This window comes from Habropoda laboriosa, unplaced genomic scaffold, assembly GCF_001263275.1.
Source record: "Habropoda laboriosa isolate 0110345459 unplaced genomic scaffold, ASM126327v1 scaffold131, whole genome shotgun sequence".
NCBI classification, from domain to species: Eukaryota; Metazoa; Arthropoda; class Insecta; order Hymenoptera; family Apidae; genus Habropoda; species Habropoda laboriosa.
The window spans coordinates 316,751-339,587 of record NW_017100230.1 but is presented as its reverse complement, the minus strand read 5'-3'; the positions used below and the strand labels follow the sequence as shown (position 1 = coordinate 339,587).

At 48.1% G+C, this 22,837-nt stretch overlaps 1 protein-coding gene across 1 annotated transcript in view; it reads right to left on the bottom strand.

Annotated features, from left to right (window-relative positions):
- The window catches only part of LOC108571458 (discoidin domain-containing receptor 2-like), a 32,653-nt gene extending 24,947 nt beyond the window's left edge, over positions 1 to 7,706 (bottom strand). Inside the window, exon 1 of the mRNA XM_017933513.1 lies at positions 7,622 to 7,706. Coding sequence (XP_017789002.1) covers positions 7,622 to 7,697 — 76 coding nt within the window. The 5' untranslated portion in view covers positions 7,698 to 7,706. The remainder of the gene's footprint in view (positions 1 to 7,621) is intronic.
- Between the last annotated feature and the right edge of the window lie 15,131 nt (positions 7,707 to 22,837).

The window sequence follows — 22,837 nt, the reverse complement described above, 5'->3', positions numbered from 1 at the left end:
CACTCTTTTCCTCCTTTTTCTCTGTCTACGAGGTATTATCGTCACGGAACAACTTGATTCTCGACGATTTAAATAATTTATACGACATTTCGAACCGTGGGGGAGGAACGAAAACAAGAGTTACACGGCGAATCGTTTCGGAATCCTTCGCGAACACCACCAAGGGGGTGATTTGTTGTTCCGACACTTTGGCCACGAGAAGAGGATATTAAGCGAATTAGGCGAACGAAGGCGGGTAGTAGCTTTTCGTTTAGTCGGCGCGTAAGGAAGAAAAGAAAGGACTGAAATCGGCTGAAAGCCGGGCCAACAACGAGATTTTCTTTCTTGACGGATTTAATAATTCCACCTCGGCCCGCCTTTGTTAACTCTACAATTATTATTAATGACGATGTACGAGGGTCGTGGTCTGGCCACGCCGCTGTTGATCCTTTTACTCTCTCTCCCTCTTTCGCCTCTTCAGGCGTTTCTGTTTCTCTCTGTCCATCCCTTTTTCCCTGTTTCCCTCCTCCGCAAGCGTGAATGTAAATTAATTACTCGCCGGGTCTTTCGCGAAAAACATATTAAGCGCCCCACCTTATTACGGCACGATATTACGGCATAAATCATGACTCACTTACGGATTACTATTTTTCACACCGGGAGCACGACCCCTCGGCTAATCGAAATCCCGAAAATCTCCTCGCGCCGAACCAAATCCGCCATCAAATAACCGTTAATGGATCTAGGGATGAAGAAGCCTTCGCCTTATCCCACGCCCGCGTATTACTCGTGGAATTGCTTATCTAAGCATTACCGCACGCTCGGTGTGCAATATAGTAATTCAAAATATACCCACTGTTCTTTCACTTTCCAAAGTCTCCGCGAAGGAATGAGAAGATCACAGTGAAAACGAAGGTTTAGAATAGTGTGAATTGTAAATCTGAGAATCGGTCATTTCCAAAAATGAAGATTTTCCAGGAAATAAAGAAAATTCCCGGAAAATCACAAATTCGGTATTTCTTCGCTCCAAAATAAAGCACAGTCGTCTAATTTCTTCATACAGAGATGACCTGTTTTTGCACCAAAGTCTAATCGCGCTACGATCCTCAGATTACAAACTACCCCGAAGAAGAGCCTATGAATTCTTAATAAAGCAGAAATTAAAGCAACGAGCCGAAAGTTTCGAACGTCGGTGTGTAAGCCGGGCGCGACAAACGATGAAAAAGAGGTCGAGAATGGAACAATACGTCCCTCCTTAATTGCCTTATTACGAGAACCGCCGGCCGCGTTTTATTTACTTAACAGAATTAGCAGGTGGACACCTACGGTGTCGCGTAACACCGAAACCCGTCCTCCCTCATTCAGGCCAGGCGGAATTAGAATGAATGTTTGAAAGAGCGACGACCCCGAGGAATAAGGTGACCCGCGTTTCCACCCTCGGGCGATCGGGTGCACCCTTTTTCGTGAACGCCGCGAAACACAATTTTCCACGGTATTGTCACCGGCCACTGAACCATTTTCCTCTCTTCCACAGAAAACAAACATACATCGCAGCCGGAAGATAACGCAGCTCGTACGCGAGGGCGCATGACCGTCGTCGTTCTGGCGCCGGGACGACTGGAGAATCGGAAGTACTACTTTTACGCGGCCCTTTCGTCCTCCTCGACCAAGCCTCTCTCTCTCTCTCTCGGTCCTGTGGTCTTTTTGCACCCTTCTTCGCAAGTCGTACACGGCCGACCCTTCGCTATAACCACCCCTTAGGCGTGACCCATCCCCACGGTCTTGAAATCACCGTCTCGAGTTGCGTGCAGCGCTTACTTCTCCAGGGGTCGAAGCTGCAACCCCTTTTGTATGTACGTGCCTCGTGGCGGGCATGTGTTACGTTCGCCTTCGTGGCCTGGATTTATCAAAAGCCAAAAGCCTGCGTCGCCGCCGGCCGAGACTCGTTACTCGTGTCTCCGTGGAACTTTAATTTCCACGAATTCTACGGACGTCTTCACTTTCTGTTTTCACGTGGAGTCAAATAGTTTGTCTGTTGATACGAGAAATTTTCATCGTTTCAGAGTGCGACAACGGTGTAATTTCTCATTCACTGGCGACCCTCTTTAAAACACTCTCCCGTTTAAATCGCGAACAAGTCTTCAGCTTGAATCGAGGAACCACGCGTCGCCCTTTAAGAAAGGATTTCGTCGATCCCTCGACAATCGAGAGGCAGAACTATGGAAGGAAAGGGTTCGAACCCTGTGGAGACGGCACTCGACTCCGGGATATGGTGTTTGCTCTCGCGGCCTAGACTTATGAAAATACAGATCCACGCGGGATTGACGGCCGCCCTTCGAGGCCGAAAGTCGAGGATTATTACACCCGACGTCGACGTCGACGTCTGACAGTTGACGTCCTTTCAGCCCGTCTCTCCCGGAATCTCTCCGATTCATCCACCCTGGGTTCCAGCTTCCGCCGTTGCTGGCTGCTTCTCCGCTGCAACGAGGCGTCGGTTAAGTCGATTGCCCGCCACTCTCCCGCGCGATTTAACTCGAATCACTAAAGACGAAGGGACATGTGAACGAGTCGCGGTAGCTTCTGGCACGTGATCAAACCCGTCGGAGCGAGCGCGAACGGGTTAAGGAACAGATGTGCCGTGGAACCGTTCTTCGCTTGGGAATGTTTACGCGTTCAGGATTTTATATCCAAGAGACATACGACGCACACGTGCAACCGACGGCCCCTTTGTCGTGCCAGCAATTCGACGTTTAAACAAACTCCGCGAAAGTAGAGACGTACCCCGTGTTAATGACGCCGCGAACCGTACAAAGCCGTGACAAATTGCGACGATCACCGCAGCGGCGTGTTGTGATGGACGTGTCGGCCTGTCTCCGCCGTATTCTAACGGGGAGTTTCGAAATCAGCGACCCCGTAAAAACGCTCTGATGTAGAATCACGCTGGTGTGATTAAGCTCGGGGGAAGTTCTATAGTCGTCGGCTCTTTATTATCCTATTGTAGAATGAAAATATACATTGTACGTCTGAAGAGATACATGGCAGTACGAGATGTTCTATTCGGGATCAAAGGTGATGCATACAGGGTGTCCAAAGGGTTCCCGTTCGCACTTTGTCTGCGTAGCGTGTGACTAAGAATGGGACGAAAATATACCGTGTAAACACGAGTTTTTGCGTGTTTTGTGCAAAAGTTGTGATACGAAAGGAGAATGAAATAATCGTAATTTCCCTTTTAACGAGACGTTTTTACTAGAAATACGTATATAGTGGGTGTTCTATGAGTACAAATAATATTTTTATACAAAACTCTTTTTTAATTTCACTGACAAATTTTGGACGGAAAAGTTGAAACACCTTCTACATATTTACGTTCCACTCCACAGCAAATTCACTATCACAATCTCCGCTCTATATTTCAAATTGCAACTTATTACCGAAGTATTTAAACACTTCCACTTCCACGAAATTCTCGTCTCCGTGTTCATAGAATACACTAACAAAGCCCGTAGAGAAACACGCGTGACACTCCGCACAGCGTACAAAGTTTGTTGCACAATTCCTTGACATTGGTCAAAGAGAACGAAAAGGCTACCGGAGACGTTCCAAGCTCGAGAGAACCCTTTTGTCGTGGAATGCCTCGAATTCGCCCGAAATTCTCTACGTTGATGGAGGATCACGCGTGTCGCGGAGGGGCCTGTCTCGCGTTCAACACCACTGACTCACTTCAATTAAAAAATTACTCCGGATTCCGTGGATTCTTAAGGCGCTGTCCCCCGTGAAATTCCCCGCGGCCAGGGCCCCCGAAATCGGCTAGGTATGCCGGCCGCGCTATAACGCTTTAATTGTCGCTCGGTTATGTTAATACGTCGACAATTTCATCAGCGACGCGCGCGTACCTAATGGATCTGCGGATAATTGGAAGGGAGGAGGGGTCATGGAGATTCAAGGGAGGCAACGGACCGATGACAATGCCATAACGCAAGAGGGCTTTCGCGTAACGATTCTCCCACCCTGGACACGCTCCCGTGTGCTCTGCTCCTACTGTCGTCGACAATATGCGTGAGAGCGCGCGCACGCGTACATACACGCACGTCCGTTTTATCGCCGTACGTGCACAGAGAACGTATGCACATACGTCCGACTGGATGTTATTGTTATCCGTTTGACGAATCAATTCGATCTCCGCCCCACCGTGGAATAAAGAATTACACGCCGCGGAAAATAATGAATTTTTCACGAAAAAGAGGGTTCGTTTTTAAAATAAGCCGCTTTCATCTCGACTCGTTCCCACGAATGAACCGCGTGATTCATGTAACAGCCTGCAACCTCTTCCCTCTGGATGCTGGAGAAAAAAACGCGATAGGGAAGAAGTTGGCGCTCTTTCCCAACAGATTTCGTAACACCTTCCTCGCGTGTACGTTCGAAATTAATTCGTATCGAGAGAAGAATTAAAAAGAAATTCGTATACATGGGGAAAAACGAGGAGAAAGGTCGTGAAACATTTCCATCTTCGCCGGGTAAGAGGAGCGGTAGCCACCAATCACGATCAGGCGAGCACCGAGCGTAACGCGGTTTGCTCCTTTTCTCGCGGCGGCGTTCACGAATCATGTCCAGCGGCGCACGCGAGGCGGACACAGGCGTGTCGCGTCGCGTGGCGAGTCGTGCAGCTTCGCGGTGGCTTGCACACGCGGTAGCCGAGAGTTGAATCGAATACGCGAAACCGAACGCGCGCGACTCTCTGTCTCCCCCCATCGTGTCATGCCCACCCTTTCCCTCGCCGACCAAGCTCTTGAACGCAGAGAGACAGAGAGAGAGAGAGAGAGAGAGAGTGAGCGCGTGCACGCGCCTGTGTGTGCAGGCCTGGACTGCGATACGCGTGCACCGGCGCAGAGACCGCAATCCAACCGACGTACAACATGTTTATGTATCGCAGGCAACATTAACATTGCAATTTATGCGCGCTTTAACTGGCCCGCAGCCCTTCCAACCTGCCCCTGTCCCCTCCGCCGCCGGCTGGCCCGCTTAACACGACCGCGAATTTACCAACGCGGTTCGACGTACAAGTTCACTCACCGCAGGAGGGCCGATATCTCCGGTCCCTCGTCGCCACGGTCTCTCCTGCCCTCGATCCACTCTCCTAGCTCGTTTTTGGCGATACTGTGTTTTTGTCGAGCGTTACTTATCGTTTCCGGTTCAGGCTGCAGAGATTGTCTGCTGTGCTTCGACTTAGGATCGTTTCTTAAATTTGGAGAAGTGATTGGGATAGCTTGTCTTTGAAATGGAACGTCAAATTAGGGGTGCACTGTCAGTCTCGTCTGTTTTCCAGGATTGAAATAGTTGTGGTCACGAATGATTTTTAAAAAAACTTTGAAATCTGTTCGTAGTCAGAAGTAGGGTCGACAAAGAGTGGATTTGGCTACATTTTTTGAGATATTTAAATGAAATTTTCCGACGTAAAGATTCCTGGAGAGTGAATCGAATCTTCTCAAATCAGCCCATGGTAACGAAAGGGTTAAACGTTGGTGGCGACAACTGTAAAAACTTGTCGATTACGCAACGCTATCTCCGTAGAAGCGCGGCCCGTTTCTCAGACTCGAAATCTCCGCGGAAAGCAAAAACCTCGAAAAAAATCGCTATCACGTTTTTACGCTACTTAACCAACACATCGTTCACTAGCCCGAGACGAGTTCGCTCGACGGCGATTCCCATCATTAGAGAACCCGGAGCGTTACGATAAATTTCAATCTCCGTCGTGGAGGCTCGCAAGAACGCCTCGCACCTTCCCTTTCCCGCCCGGGTTCGACAAAAACGCCGGCGTCCGCCCACTCCATTAAACATTCCGCCGGTCTTGGCGTGGATTTATTTCTTTCTAAAATTGTTATGTGTATCGCGCGGCTCGCCGGCCGAAACGCGTAACCAGACCGAAACGCCGACCCCATCCATCTTTGCTCACCGCTGCGTAGTTCTCGAGTACGGGGTGCGAAATACGTTTCGCAGACGCGGCTCGATTTCACGAACGAGTACCTAAAAGCCTCTCTTCTACGCTCACGGCCCCTTGGATACTTTGCAAGTTTCTCGGCCTGTTTACCTGCGTGGCAAGAGGGTGACTCTCCGTATCCGAAGTCAATGGGATGGAAAGAAAAGGCCGGGTAGAGGAGAAAACGATCGGCCGTGGTTTAAATGCGCGCGGTAGTTGGTAAGCAGGAAGAGAAGGCGGGTAAAAGGGGGCACCGCGAGGGATCCGCTGTTTTTATCGGACGTCCCGAACAGGCAGAGGCTGTTACCGCCCGCGAGAATTATGGTCTCGGATGTAAACACGTATTTCCAGGTTGCACGAGACGAGAAGTAGGAAGGAAGCATCGATTTTCTGCCACCGGGACGAGTAACATACGCCGTCGAAGACAACCGCTCGATCTGCCACGGTACCGTACAACCCAGCTCTTTGCCGGTTGCTGGAAGCTCGTTCGGAATCAATTGGCCGCTCAAAGGCGTCGAGGTGTCTCTCCCCTCGGTGATAGTTAGGTACTTCGTCACTTGACTCTTGTTATTTTTCCGGAAGGTTGCCCCGTGGTTGTCGTTCCTCTTAGAGCAATGATGCTTGAGGATAGGCCTTTTTCTTTCACGGCGTGTCATTTTATCGCGAGATTTATTCGAGGATTATGTTACCGTCAAATCAATTTTCATCCACATATTTTCACGGAAAACTTGTTGTTTGTTACCGTGATCTTATTTCTCAGTTGGAAGATATCACGATGGATGTTTCCCTATTGGTTGTTTAGTTTTAGGTTAAACTACGTTGTCCGGTTTTTCTTAATATGTACACTCCATACACGCTCTGATTCTCTCCGTACATATTCTGCTTTCGGGCTTGCGAAAGCTACCTTTATACATCTTTTTGTAGCTGCTAATGCGGAAGAAGGGCCAATCAATTCGCCTCTTTCGCGAACCCTTATTGGCAGGTAGAGAGAAGCGATGCAAGTCAACGGTGGGGGTGATCGGTCGCGTGGTTCGTGTTGAGGACACGACACTTGTATTTTAAATGTAAAGAGGACTCTTAGCGAGATGCAAATTTGCAGTTTTCGAACACAGAAAGAGTACACACCTGAGATAACTAATAATACAAAAATGTATGAATGAAGAAAATTGTGAATTATTGAATACACAGAACGGTTGAGAAAGAAGATTTCATTAGCACAGTTAAAGAAAAATGTAACAGTATATTGCAAGCGAATTGGTTACAAAAAGTAGAAGTGATCATTTCTAAAAATAACCAGCTTCGCATCTCACCACTTGCCACTTCAACTATTTTAAGCGACGAGTAACAAAAACGCGAGATGATATCTGTTGATCCAATAACAATGTGTTAATTGGCAATTGATAATCGACATTTATACTACAGGAAGTGACCTTCTACGGTTAATTGATTTCAAGCGAAGCGCAGAAAGGTTCCTGGTATCGTGATCGACAGCCCCGGCGCGGCGCTCCGTTCATTTTTTACCGAACCACCGTCTCGTCGTCAATTACGTTTAATTGAGGACCGTCGATAGCAAGACGCGAATTGCGCGACGCCTGAATCTTTAAACGACTTCGAGAGTGTCGATACTATATCCCAAGATTCCTTCCAACATACTATACATATACTCACATATGTCTATAGTTCGTCCTCCGCAGAAACAGAGGATCAATAGGTAGAAGATGAGGCACGTCTGTAGGTAGTCCATGGTGGCGTCGATGGATGGTCCGCTATCCACTGGTCATCGAACTCTCATAACCGTATCTGCAAGAACAGCAAAACAGGAGCAAATGAGAAACTGGTAGATACCTAGCGCACTGTGCAGTTACCGAGAACGAAGAAAAAGGAAGGCGAAACTACAAAACAGCAAGCAAGTAGACGGAATCGTTACGAAATCGCGCGTACGGTAGCGGCAATTCGGTGCAGCTGGAAGAAAGCAATTAAACGTAAGTTCTCAGGAATGAACGAACAAACGAACGAGTACGACAACGACTACGACGAAGACTATCAACTCTCGGGGAACGAGAAACGAGGGTTACACAGGGTGAACGTAGAAAAACAGGCTGGAAACGGCCGTTTCGGCCTCCCCGTACTTTTCGCCGGGGTGAAATGGCGCGGTTCTCCTACCGGACAGATATACGACCGGTACAGCAGCCACGGACAAAGAGCTACATTCACGCCAGCAGCCATTACGCGTCATTATCGAGATTAGGATCGGGAGTTCGGACGGTAGAAAGAGAGAAGGGAGAAGGAGAGAGAGAGAAAGATAACAGGAGCGAGAAGGAACGTACGGAGAACGCCGTTGGGGCCCTTTGGCTGGTTCTTCTCTTCAACGAGGGGGCGAACTCGTATGTACCGGATGGTGATGGGGCTGGAGTAGGGTGAGCCACACGCTTTGGGAGCTACAGGGAGAAGCGGAGAACGGAGAGGAGGACTGTACTTTATTCACCGTGGTGGTGCCGTCGTGGCGCGTACCGGAGAAAAAAGCAAGGAGGGATCCTGGATGGAGAGAGAGAGGATAGGAGGCGAGCCTTCACTTTTTGGCTAATTAACGGCAGTTTCTTCGACTACCGACTACTTTGCGATGCTTATCTCGCAAGTTTAGGGACCCCCTTTCGTGCGTAGCTCGTTATTCAACTACCCATGAAAAAATCCTTGCTCGATGACGCGTTTCTTGCCTCTTCCCTTCTTTCTCTCCCATTCTCTCTCTTTCCTCAGACTATATCGGGCTTCCATCGCGAATAATCGTGGACCAGTCTCTCTCTCTTTCTCTCGGTGAACGTTCCAGACGACACGAATTCCACGGTGATTCTTCGAATATCGTTGCCAGCGCCGTTGGAAAAGGGTGGACCTGAGAGATTTTAATGAAGCTGTCCAACGGTAGAGATCGAGAGGAACTGATCGACCAAGGGGAGATCGTCTGGAGCCCCTTGTTGTATCGGCTACGGCATTCTCCTTAAACGGTAAATGGGGAAATTCCATCAAGATTCGGTGAATGCGACTGCGACAGCTCCATAGAGCCGCATAATCGATTAAGTGGCTGAATCGGATTATCCGACCGGCAATTAAGATACCATTCAGTATGAAGCGGTTACGTCGGTGCCCGGTGTCGGGGATAGCACGATCACAATGCGGAGGATCGATTAGTCGACACAGTAATTAAGGTCACAGGGTGCATCCAGGCTCAAGTTACTTCGAGTCGGTGCAACAGACCGTGTCTAGGGACCCGACTCGCGCGCACTCGTTCCGTCGACTGTTTGAATTCACCGTGACGCGCGATTAATCATTGGTCACGGCCGCGGGATCTATTAGAACGCTTCGTGCCTAACGTACCGTTTCAATCTCTCTCTCTCTCTCTGCTCGCGTAATATCGATCTTGCCGAACTCTACTCTGATTTTCACGAGTTGAACGCGCTGGGCGACTAAACCAGTTAGCGCCATGGTCGTTACAGAGAAATTCTTCAATTTCGAATTTTTCGACTCCGGTAAATTCCAGTGAAAATATCGCGAATCTAGGAATTTCCACAGATTTCTTTCTGCTCTACGTAAATTTCGATCGTAGATTACAGACCGATCGAGGTCACTAGAAGGGTGGGTATCTATGGTTTGCTCGCGCTATTTCTGAGGATTGGCGCCGACGTAAATCTCGTCGTGATACGAACAGAATTCAGAGCAGATTTAGTGGCCCGTTTGTGCTCTAGCCTCTCGTACAGGCACGCACACAGCTATCTTTCATCCGCTGCAAACTGTACGTTCTCGTAAGTCGGCAACTTTTAACCGCGAGTCGCTACATAGGCTGCCCTTGTACGTACTCTGGACGCTCGATTTCCACGGTATTCGCTCTTTTCCTTCCCCTTAAATAACTCCATCGTTCATACGTCCGCCTCTTCCTTTTAACGTGTTCGACGTTCTTCTGCTGGCCTCGCGAGCGCTCGGTCATGATTTACAACGGCACCGAACAGAAGAGCTGGTTTTTCCACGGAAACTAACGGGGAATAATCTATTAACCAAGGCGTTGTACGTGTAAGATTCCGCCATAGACGAGAGAGCTTCTGGTGTTCCAGTAATTTGAACGCAATTAAAACGAAACGCGGAGTTCCTTCGCTACGTTTGCACGGTCGTATTGCAGAACAGCCGCGATTTTCTTGAAAAGACACGCTCGCGTAATGGAGATGGCTGAGGGGAGAAGAAGGGTAGCTTGGGGAGAAAAAAGTACCAGAACTGGCGTACACAGGCATATAAACGAGCGTGGCGATGGTGGTTCGCTCCCTTGCACCGACCGACGTTTCTGGATCGTTAACCGGGGCTCGTCGAGAAACTCTCGAGCGCGTTGCTAAAAAATTTGTATCCAAACTAGTTTCCCTCCATCCTACGGCGAGGAGGAGTAGTTTCGCCCGGTGAAAAATGTGACGCGAACGTGCTACCATCGATAAATCCCGAGGCGTCCAGCATCCCATTAGAAGCCGCAAGTTTTTTCATCATTTCCAGTTCGGTACTAAAATCGTTAAGCAATTGCGTTCAGTGGTTCCACTCGGAATCGTGCTGAATAGAGTAAGAGAAAGAGAGAGAGGAAGAAGGACTAGGGACGTTTTCCGATTCAATAATTCCGATTTCGTTGAAACTTCCGCAGAGTAAACGTGGACCGTGCACGTTCGTTGTGGCGAAGTGAAACTGCCCCTACGAACTTTGTGAAACTTTTATTTCCCTCGGATATGTCTCATTAACTGCAACGGATAGAGGAAGCTCTTCGGAATGCGACCAGGTAAATTTAACCTGCGATGGGTGACGCAGGGTTAAAATAACCTGTGCAGTTTTTATCCAGAGCTTTACCAGGAATTCTACTTTCAGTCTACCGTTGAACTGTGACTAAACAGGCTTCTTTTTTAATAGAATACCGACGGTGTTAACGTAAACAGTGTTATATATGTTATGTAGGTCGATGAATTTATCGATCGTTATTCTCATTGATCCCCAGACTTAGAATTTTATTATTGAATATGTAAGATAATTTTAGAAAAGTACACGTAAATCTGTGATAAAATAAAAAATTTATCTATGGGAGACAGCTACTTTCTCTTCTTATCAAAGATAGAATTAACCGATCTCCTCAGGTTAAATCTTAACACCGCGAGAATACCAGACTTTCATAAACACGAAAATATCCCCCGATTGAAACCTATTCATCTACCGAGGCAAATAAACGAGTCGCGTTCGAAGAAGCACGCTAGAATTAGCGTATTATTCCCGCCCGGGGTTCTCGCGCGACTAATGGCTGCCGGGTCGTTAAGTGGCGGCTGGCAAAACCGAGATCCTCGAGTTCGCTCGAGAAAACTCGCGTTTTCCGGTCTGAGCAGCGTTTTCCAGCCCCGGGGGAGGGGATTTACGAGGCTCGCTGGAAGGAAGTGGTCGCGTGTGTGCCGCTCAAAGAGCCGTCATTTCCATCTCGCGTAAATTTGCGCGCGAATTCGTGGAAAGGCGAGATTCGTGCGTGAGTTTGCGCACATTTCGTCCTCCTTCTCCCCCGTAACACACGAAAAGAGAGTGTTTGAGAGGGAAAGTGAGTGCCCGGGCAAATTAAAAGTCGACGAAGTCGTCCTCGCGTAATTGCCGGGGCGCGTCGCGACTTATTTTCGTAGACCCTCTCGTGACGACGTCGACGCCGACGAATACAGAGAAAGAAAGAGAGAGAAAGAGAGAGAGAAATCGCAACGCGGGTGGGTCCGCGCGACACCGCTTTAATAGTGGAACGCAGCGGAAGGTGGAAACACGTGTGCATGCGCCGCTAGTCCTCTTTTCTTTTTCCCTTCTCGCGCGACTCCTACGACGAACCCCTGCGACTAATTCGAGGCTTCTCGATGCCAGCCTTTCTGGAAGCTCTGTTATACCCTTCTGACGCGAAAGTTGATCGTACGAGGGAGTACGGACGGAGGAAGGGGTGATTTGAACGAGTGGTGTATTGGAAAAGGGTGAATTTAGAGTGTGTGAGGTGGTATTTGGGATTTGAAGCAGGTTGCCGGTGAAATTTATGTACTTCACGCTCATCGATCGTCAGAGGTTTACATTATGTATGGATCACTTGATTTTCTTCTAGTTTTATGCACTGGTTTATGCTAATTTCACTTACGCCACCGCTCATAAGTATTTGCACATTTACTGCTCTCTCATTATTCACAGATCTGATCAACTATTCAGAAGAATTAAAATACAAGCTAACTCCTTGACTTAACATCTCGACGAAAATCTCCTAATTCAAAATTTTTATATTCCATCTGTCTATGAAAAAAGAACGAGCGAAGGAACGAAAAGAATTCGAGTTGAAGGGTATCACAATTGTACCGTGAAATTTTCCAGTTTCAAAGCCCGAAATGCACCCCTAAAGTACTGAAGTTTATATGTACTCATCAAACCCTGCAATCAGACCAAGAATTCAATCTGCTAATTCCATTTGTACTGTATCGCGTAGTTTCAAATGTACTCCTCTTCAGGGGAGAGCCACTTTGACGACGTCGTCAAAATTCAGATTGGACCAGCATACAGAAAGGCAGAGAGAGAGAGCGACAGAGAGCGAGGGAACGGGGTAAGAGAGATGGACGCGTTGGCTGGATTTCCCTAGGACGCAAATAGCATTTCCACGGAGTACCGTGGTGGCGGTCAACCGAGTCACTTACGCTTTACAGTATCTTGCCGGAAATGCAACGAGCTCTCCCTGGTTGTACCTACGTCGGAGGATGTCGCCTCGGAGAGACGTACAAACAGGTTTTACGGCCTGCCTTTCCGCGAAATCAGAAGCAACATCGTGTGTCCCGGACGTATGCCGTTTGCTTCGAACAGGATCTATAAAATTTGCACAGGTCCCCTGTCTTCGTTCGGCCGTAGGGCATCCGGCGATTTTCGTCGCTGAGATAACAGCTAAAACCGTTGTCAAACTGATCCACAGGCGTACTTAAGGACCGTCCATTGTCAACATTGTTGTTGCGAAAAGAAATCGACGAACAACTTGCCTTTAACCTGTTAAGTGTTGGACGACCAGTTCGTTCGAATCATCGATATTGTAAAACTCGACAGCGTCACAGTGATTCAGAGCTTTCTTATTCTTGGAACTTCCTCTGAGAAACGGTTAACAAGTTAATAGCCGTCTAACAAGGTGGATCGATTCAAAGGGAAGAGGAGCTATAAATTGAACTCCTTCAAACAGGACATCTAGACCGCTAATTTATTCATACAAGAAACGAGTTAATCGAGGGACTAATTATTTCCACGTCGAATCATTTAGCAGATAATCGCTAAAGTCAATATTTCTAACGAAAGGGCTAACTATATTTCGCCCTTACGTTATAAAAGATTGTTATCAAGATAAATCTCGCTATCGCTGTAATACCACCTACCAGTCAGCTCTATCGATGAAAATCCTTATCAGCAGCGATTCCAAAGAAACAATTCACCGTTCGAGCATCGATCATGAGAATAGCTCTTCCGCGAGCACGCGGCGGATCGCTTTGATCGGTCGTCGGACAGTTCACAAATGGCCGCGATCGAGCATTCTCGTGCGGATCGGCGTTGGTTTGAGCGCGCGAAAAAGAGAGAAGCGCTTGGAGCATGGCTAATTACGAGGGCTCGGTTCGACTACCGTGTGCTGTTGGCGCGGCGGACGTTGTTGCTGCTGCTGCTTCTGGCGCTGATGTTTATCTTCGAACGCGAGCGATGGGAGCCCAAGATGGCAGAGCATCTCTCCCATTTATTCAACGCAAAGAACCGGTACGCTCCTGCCGGTAGGACGAGAGAAAAGCGGCTGGAGGAGCCTCGAGGATATCTGCATCCCGTTCCAGTTCGTCGTCACCGGGGCTACGTGCATATACGCACCGCGTTCAACGCTTTAAAGCCGGTTCCGTATTAATTTCGAACGGTTTCGTAGCTTCAGGTGAACACTTTGTCTTCCATCGGCGCGTACATGGTCTCTCGTGGAGGCTGAACCAGCCTCGCACCCTGAGCGCGACATAGCCCACGGCGACGATGAGTCGACCGTGTGCGGATTTAACAACGACATCCTGCATGTATCTAAATCAGATTCAAGGTGGCCACCGTAACTGTAGGTACCCGGCTCGTTTAACATCGTGTTTTTACGTTTTTCATCCCCCTTGGCACTCGCCGAGCTCGTCTGCTCGAAATGTTGCGAGCGAGAGAGAATGTACGATGAGTGGCAGGTATATACGATAAGTGAGATGATTTCAGAAAAGTGTAACTAGTCTTGTCTATCATCGGTTTATCACGTCTATCTTGTTACAGTGTTAAGTGTACCAATAGGTAATCCACTGTTTTTCTTTCTTTTTTCTTTCTGAGCTTAAGAATCTTAAGATTCTGTAGAAAGTCGCCATATTTCAACCGTTTATCAGAAAAAAAAAGGACGACTGGTTGGTACACCTTTGCCCCCGGTATGCGCATCGAGAAATATCGAACCCTTCGAATGCAAATCACCATGTTCGACTCGCTTCTACATCCATCTGAAGGCCCTCCAAACAACCGGCCCGTGCTCCGTCGACCGACAGGCTAAAATACAATCCGGGGGAGCACAATGCCAAATAAAAAGTGACACGATCGCGTTACAATGGCTCACGCATAGGCGTTCTCCTCTTCCCTCCACCTCCTCTACCACGCGTCTCTTGTAGAACCGTTCCACAAGGTCTGGACTCGTAAAAATCCATTACTCCGCCGTTCGAATCTTGTTCGCTGTCAGGGAAGGTATTCCAGGAGGATCGAGAGCGGTCGAAGCGCCCGTGGCGTTCCTCTCGTTAGGTTGCCGCTACCTCGACGGGGGGTACCGTTCCATAACTCAGCCGAAATATTCGCCTACATTCTGCGCGTCCCATGCTTACGATGCACGTAGAACGCTTTAGGCCAACTTTATCCCGGGCATACCGAGCCGCCTCGGCTCCAACGGCTTCTCTCCTCCTTCTTCCCGCTAACTAGCAAGCGTGTACCCTTTGCTTCGAGGTGTATATACCCTGTGCCTGGGGTCTGCACACTCCTGCCCGAGTCGACACGCACGCGGTGTGACGTACAATAAACGTGGCCGACCAAGGTTGACCCTGGAAAGCCAGGTGGAGGTAGCGCAGGAGGTCGCGAGGCAGAGAGAAGGCTGGGGAGGAAGGGTTGGTTGGCGTCGGCCCTCTAGAAGAGGGTCCGTTGGGGAGGCGGTCGGTGTAGCAGGGCCATGAATTATGCAGTTCGCCGGGGGCTAGGGCCTCGTACGATAGAAGAGGAGAATGCCACGAGGGGAGACGTTGGAACGTTCGCGTTATTCGAGGTGGTAACGAGAGGGAGAGAGAAAGGTGGGTTGCACACCTATACGTGGTCCACAGCCACTTTACCCTTCTCTGTACCTTCCATCCGTACCCCGTTCCCCTCTGCTCCACAGTCTCTACCACCTCTACCTGAATTTCTACGTCACCACCCTTCTCCACCTTCAGCGACGCCGCCTCCTCGACAGTCGCTACGCCGACACTTTAGCAGAGGCCGATTGAAATTTTCATACCGACACGTCTGCCGTTCCAGTTTATGTCCCGAACGAGTGAAACGCCTTGCTAGTCTTTCGTTTCTTTTTTCCCACTCTCTCTCTCTCTCTTCTTTAGAGAAGAATTCCTTTTCTTCGTTTTATTTCCTTTTATTTTTGTCGTGGTTGTGCTTTCTTAGCTGCGCTTTAAGTGGATGCTTGGTTTACAGTTTCGTTCCACGTATTTCTTCTTTTTGTTTCCCGTCTGTCTCGTCTGCTCTCATCGATTGATCGACGATTTTGCGTTTCTGCTTTTCACGGTTTCCTCTGTTTCGTCCTTTGTTCGAGTAACAAGGAGAGGAACGATAACGGACCGGTGGATGCGTGTCGATATTCCTCGAGTGCACTTCGGTTTTCTGCCTTTTCACGCAGATTGCCCGTGCCGTTTCTCCTTTGTCGACGAATGCGAGATGGAGGGACGTGATTGATGCTGAGCCAGCTCGAGTGACTCGTCAACGAGGATGTGTGCTTTACCGGAAATTCGACGCGCCCCGGTTTCCACTGCGTTGCTGTCTATTTTGTAAATTGCGATGCAGTTTACTCTCTCGGTTCGAACTCCTCGACCTCTCCGAGACGAGAGAATTAAAAGAGGAGAAGACGTCTGTATCCACGAATGGGCGTAAATTGGAATCTCTTCGATTCACCTCTCGATCTCCAATTCTAGCTCCTCCTCTCTAATTACTTCTCGCGCATAAAATATGAGCAAGCGGGCATCCTCGAGAGGAGCACACTCCCTTTGCCACTTTTCCATGCAGATTTCATCGACGTCCAGAGGCCGGGTAGCATTAACGACAGCTCGATTGGCCGAGGAATCTGCAGCGAAGCATCGACCGGTCCAGACGAAATGGAGAGACCAGGCAATTGGATGGAGCTCGACACTCCATTGGGAATGGATATCGAGAACAATGCGTATTGCTGACAAGGCGACGTCCAAGTGACGTTTCGACCAAGCCAGCCAAGTATCTTCCGTTTTATTTCGCCGCTTGCCCTCGGGACGGAGGCTGAAGAGCATTAGCTTTTGACGCAAATTAATTATCGATTAACAGCTTGCCGGCTCCTCCGTGCTCAATTAATCAACGACTCGATAGCGCAAGAGAGAGAGAGAGAGAAAGAGAGCGAACAAGTAGAAGCTAGATTGCTCTTTCACAGGCTAATTAAATCTGCCGAGCAATTAACGTTAGCCTGACGGCGATTCCTTGGACCGCGACTGCAACGTGCGTGTTTCCACGTCAGAAAAAAAAAAAAGAATAAAACTAGAAATCCAACGTATACATATCTCTGTGGTGGACGAAGTTACAGCGTAATAAAAGATCTCTTCCAAGAGGAATTAACGACTGACCGTGGTCCGTTTCTTTCCTGATCGCGCGGTTTTCCTTTTACGTTTCGCGAAACACAACTCGCGGACGATTCCTCGTCTCACGAGTTCGCGTAACGGATTTACGAGCGGTCGTTACCGGCACTCGTGGACGCGATAATTAGATTACACGGCCAAGGCGACGTCAGACTTTCGCACTGGTGCAATAAACACTCCGTCGTCTGTCGTTTCTTTGCCCGACCCGCGATCCCCTCGGCTTTTTAATACGCGGTGCCGCTTCAAAGGCTGTAAAAAACGCGAGATTGCCGCGCGAGGGTGAGAAGGGAAATATTGTCCTCGCGTTGCTCATTTTTTTTTTCAAACGCCCGCGACAATTCCACCGCGACTCGTCGTCGTTGTCGTGGGTGAACGCACCACGCGTGAAACTCAGAATAGTCGCAGAAATACACACAGCTGACGGTCGCAAATTAGCTCGCGGCGAACCGTACGGTAGGGAGAGAAAAGCAAACTTTCAGGACCCGGCGAAAACGATGCCACAGAAGCTAGGATCCGTGATAGAGACGTCGCGGGGAACGAATTATTCGCTCGTTATCTGTTTTCTCATCGATAATGCCTCTCTCCGGGGGTAATCTCTGTTCGAAAACTCGCGTTCCGCCCAGGAAGACGTAGCGACGCGCGGCGCTCTCTCTCGCTTGGACTATCTATCTCGATGGGACGGGACCGCATCGGGGAATTATCCGCACCAACTCTCCGCGGAACTCGGCGATGTTTCTCTCTCGGCCGATGTGATTAAAGAAATGTCTAACGATGCTGTAAACTTTCGTATTTTAATGACAGCATTATGGGGGATGCTTAACGACACGATCCTACCGACGGAAATCCATTGACCCCTCGCTTACTAATGATTAGGCGTACACGATATGGTAATACCTATTGCTTTGCGACTTTTAATTGGGAATTAAGGAATTCTTACGGCGGAAAGGAAATTTGCATTCTTTGAAAAAATTCGTGTAACCGTTATTGGAAGGTAAATAAGAAGCTTGTAGACACTTGCGATAATAATAAAATTGCTGATGCATATTAACACGTTGAAGTAACTTTGTATAAATTAATTGAGAAAGCAAGAATTTTATGCTATAAAACATATTGACGATGTACGATAAAGATTTGCTTTTCAGAATGAGAAAAATTTTGAAAAGAAGTTTAGCAAACTTAAATGGTCATTGCAAAATTATTAACATCTTAAAAAAAAAAACATTAATTTTGCAAAGGAATAGCAAGTTTCACATCTGATCTGACAAACTTTTCCCACAGATACTACACTGAGCCTCGTTTATCTCAAGACAAAGTAAGCCCATTGAAAGAATTCCACGTCTGGAAGACTCTGATTCCTTGTCAGCGTTATCCCGACAAGTGTACAGCGGATCGACGAGCAGTTATCGATCGACCGGGAATTATTACCCGCCGCGATGACAAAGAAGATAGCCTCGGACTCGTCTGTACGCGTGTTCCTTGGCGGCGATTAATTATCAAGGAACAACGCGGTGCTGGATCGCGATCGCGTGCACGTACTACAGACGAAGAATGGGGAAAAAAGTCGACGCCTATCCGGTCGACCTGGTTTTATTCGGATGTTTCGCGGCGAGCCCCCTGCAGCCATTTCGTCCTCATAAATCGTTTATTCATGTTTAATGCAATCCGGTATTCCGACCACTGCCGAAACTTTTCGAAGCTCTCAGACGGAAATCGCGGATCCAAGCGCAGGGGTAGCGGTGGATGGGAGGCGCGGGAACTTTGAACAAGGGAATGCTTTTGCATCGATACGAGGCCTGTTACCGGCTGGAGAAAAAAGTCTAAAACCGAGCAGTCGGATCCCTGTATCCGGGAACAGTCCTCCTGTTTTCTAACTATCGGAAGATCCTTTGCTTTTCTTACCATAGGGATGCCGTGAAACGGCGGAGTTTTAAACACGTACTTCGCGTGCAGCGAATGAAGAAGTTTTGAGAAATTATTTCTTCAACTATCGATAGACTATCTTAAATCTTGTTTCTATCGGTACGAAATGAAATAGAAGAGTATCGAGCACAGCAGTATTCGTTTTCTCTTAGCAAACTGCGTCTGATACGAAAGTTTTAGACGTTACTGTACGTTACATGCGAGAAAGAGATAAATAATAGAAGAAATTTGAGAAATTATTTATGCGACTCTGTGTGCTCCGATTTTCCTGTCTAATTGATAAGAATGTTCCGTGAAGCCTCGCGTCACGAAAAATCGCCACAACTCTCGCTCGTTCAACGATTATCGTTGGAAAGGAAGGATTAAACCGGCGATTACACAGCAATTTCGTGCCGCAGAGAAGGAACACAGCAGCGCACGAACACGCGTTTACATTCGTGATCGGGGGTAAGAACGTCGCGGTGTAATAATTAGTTTGACCCGGCGGAAACCGGGTCGACGATTCGGGTTCCGTGAAGGGGGACAAGGCCTGATAATTCGATATGTCGCTCGGGTAAAGAAACAACGGAGAACGATGTCACCGTTCCGCTTAATTGAGAACTTCGAACAATAAACCGACGTGAAAAGTGTGAGAAATGAAAATTGTTTCTCACGACTTCCGTTCAATTTCTACCATTCGACATGTACGAGGAGAAACGTGGAATTCTTACGGACGATTTGTCACGCTCGATCGTTTCCTGACGTAGGATGAGGGAAAGTCGGGATGTGGCCCGCGATTCAAAGAACGATCCTCTCCCCCTTAGTGCAAATACGTGGCGCACGTGAGACGCAGAGGCGGAAATTTAAGAAAAAACGAGAGATTTAGCCGACGAAATGGAAGTAGGAAGGAAAGAGAAACGGATGGAAAAGAGGGAGAAAAGGAGATGCGCATGAGTGGCTCTAATCCGTCCTTCAGCGAGCTTAAGCCCATCTTCGTGTACCGTGCCCGTGGAATACCGTTTAAGTGTCGTCCGTCTGGGGGTCCTTCGCTCGAGTAAATATTTAGGAATTTTTGAAGAGCCCAGAGTGCCTAAGAAAACAGTTTACTTCGTAGGAAAAGAGGGATCCTTCCCGGGAGAGGCAGAACGCAACGAGACTCGAGCAGTTTTCTACTAGAACTTCTGCCTCCGTCCACCCTTCCACCCTCCGCGCGATCAAACACAGGACGCAATCGTATACGTCGACCGGAGAGAGATGTAAAAAAAGGAGAAAGACGGACAGAGAGAGAAAGAGAAGCTAGAAACAGGAGACGAGCTTCATTTCGAAATTACCGAGCCTTTGTTCCGCGACTAAATGCGATAAGCGGCGTTTTATTTGATCCCCGGTCTGCGGACCCCATCGAGTTTCCGTATTATTTCGCGAGATGCGCTGAAAAAAACGACCGGAATGAACCCGGGAACTGATGCTAACTAGATTTAATAAGCCGCATGTGGGACTCACTGTTTCGACGATCGCATTAAGGCTCCGTTCTGTATGGGGTTGAATGGTGGAAATTGGCGAGCTCACCTGTAACAGAAAAGGGAAATCTCCAATTAGATTGGAATTGCTTAATGAAATATTTCACTAGTTTAATACGGAATTTTCGATTAACACATTGCCAATTAATTAAACTAACCTATGATTTTCTATGTTTAAAAAAAAATAGTAACATTTAATCAGCAGTAAATCATTTTTCAATTTTCCTAATGCAACATTCCTTGTCGATGTTTCCACAAATCAATTTTTCAAGTAGTGTCAAATTTTGCAATTACACGTCTCTCAATTTTCTCCATCCGACGCGACCGAAATGTCTCCGTGTAGCTTTTCCGTTGCCAGTTGATCGACGTCGCACGGCGGAACCACGGATTGCTAATATAAGATTCGTCTCGTCTGACGCGTCTCTCGCACGATCCATCGAGTCGCGAAGTCGAGCGAATCGCGCGACTATAATGACAATAATGCGACGTACAATAAGACGTCCGCTGGCGTTTTAATGAGAAAAGGAGGACGGGAGGGCCAGAGAGAGATCGTTACACCGTGTGCCATCCCTGTAAGGAACGGCCACGGGGTGGTGAAGAATGATGGGACGCGTGCGATCGTTAAGCCTACGAAACGCCCGGCAAATTCGTGCGTGACTTTATTTCTGGCCGCTCCGCGTTAACGTGTCCGCGCGCCGCTCGATCGTTCCCCGATGCCTAATGACGGAAATAAAGGAATTCTTACGACGTCCTGTCGTTACCTCCGTTACGATTCGATACGCTCCAATATGTGCTCAGATATATATCACGCGAGGACACGTTGTGCTTCGTTAAAGCGTGGGGAATGAATTTATCGGGAGATAAAATTAAGTAGAAGGAAATTGTGCCGTATTAACGACACCAGTTTCTTTTCATCAGAGGTGCGCAAGACTTGTGCAATTTTTATCGAAATTCGGACTTTCGTCATTTTTCTTGTCAGCCCATTATAAACGAAACACTCTGCATATAAGAAAATTTCAGTACGAAATATCACGATAGAGACACGTACCAACAACTCACTTTCTAAAGAACTTTTCAGAACACTGATTTCACATACTCAAGTAGTAATTTGAGCAAGTTCAACGAGGAAAAAAAAAGAAGTAGGAAGGGGTAACCCAGTGAAATGTTGGCCGCTCGAATTGGCTAATGAACGTTTAGATTGGATCGCGAAACGTATCGCCAGGGCGAAGAATAATTAAAATAGCGACAGCGCCGCGCCTCGAAATAACGTTGACAATTAGTCTGGCTTTAATTTGGTAAAATTGCGATTCAAACTTTCATTAGGGGATCGTGGGTAGCGACGGTGAGGCACAGGCGAGCGTTTTCAGTGGGAGGTTCGGTGCGGAAGAGGTCGAGCGCATCAACGAGCCAGAATCATCGGACGACCGGCGCGCGAGGAGCAACAGCAATAAACGCTTAATTACATGCGATAAGTAATTAAAGTGATTAAAGTTTATAATGTGATACGTGCAATTAGTAACGCCGCTGGTGTAATCCGGGATTCACCGTCGACGAGTGTATCGCCGCGCTTTACCGTTCAACGTTGTCGACCCAGCCGAACCGCGTCTATAAAATTTATAATAACGCCGGTGACGTTTAACGAGCTTCGGGACACCGAACCCACCAGCGGAAGATACAAATTTCATTTACACCCTCCGCGGTCACGTGTAAAACCGGGGAGAGCTGGCTGATGATTAAAACTCGTTCTCTCGAAATTCTCGAAACTTCGCAAAGTTCGCCCCCCCGTTAAACGAAATCTTCTCTCGATCTACCTAAATACATATACGTACGTATACTTCTTCGTCTTAACTCGCTCAGCCTGGAACGTAGAAGGGAAAAGGAAAGAAACGTTGCAGAAGAAGAAGAAAAATTGACAGTGTCGTCTTGGTGGAGAAGTTTAAGGCTAGAGCAGGATAAAAAGAGGGCAGAAGAGAGAAAGGAAAGGAACGATTCTCGAAGCTCATTGCGATGCAGATATTCGAACCGTTTCGAGGGAGAGACGGCTACGACGAAGAGGAGGGCTCCGGCTGTGCGTAGAACCGGCTGCACAAGGCGAGACGTTTTTATCGCGGATTTCGAGCGACTCACGGCTACGTCGTTTTCTGCCGCTGTTCGTCGTGGCCGTCTTCGTTGTCGTCGTCGTAGCAGGTAGCCGGGTACGTGCGTGCATCCTCAATGAGAGACGTGCGCCCGTTGAATAATGCCGAGAATTCGGGGAAGAAGAAAATAAAGGTTAGACGGTGGTAACGGCGAAAACGCGACAGAAGAGAACGGGCTAACCAGAAGGGAAGGGAGTAGTAAGACCGGCGAATAATAAAACGAACGTAGAAAATGAACGCGCGACACCGCAAAGGGGAGAAGCGAGAGATGATAAGTCACATGGTTACCAAACCAGCCGGCGTCTCAATGAACCCCCTCGAGCAACCTCGTTAAAGCGGATCCCGCGACACAGAGCGGGCGAATGCTAAAACCGCCGTCTGTTCGTCGTTGTAGTC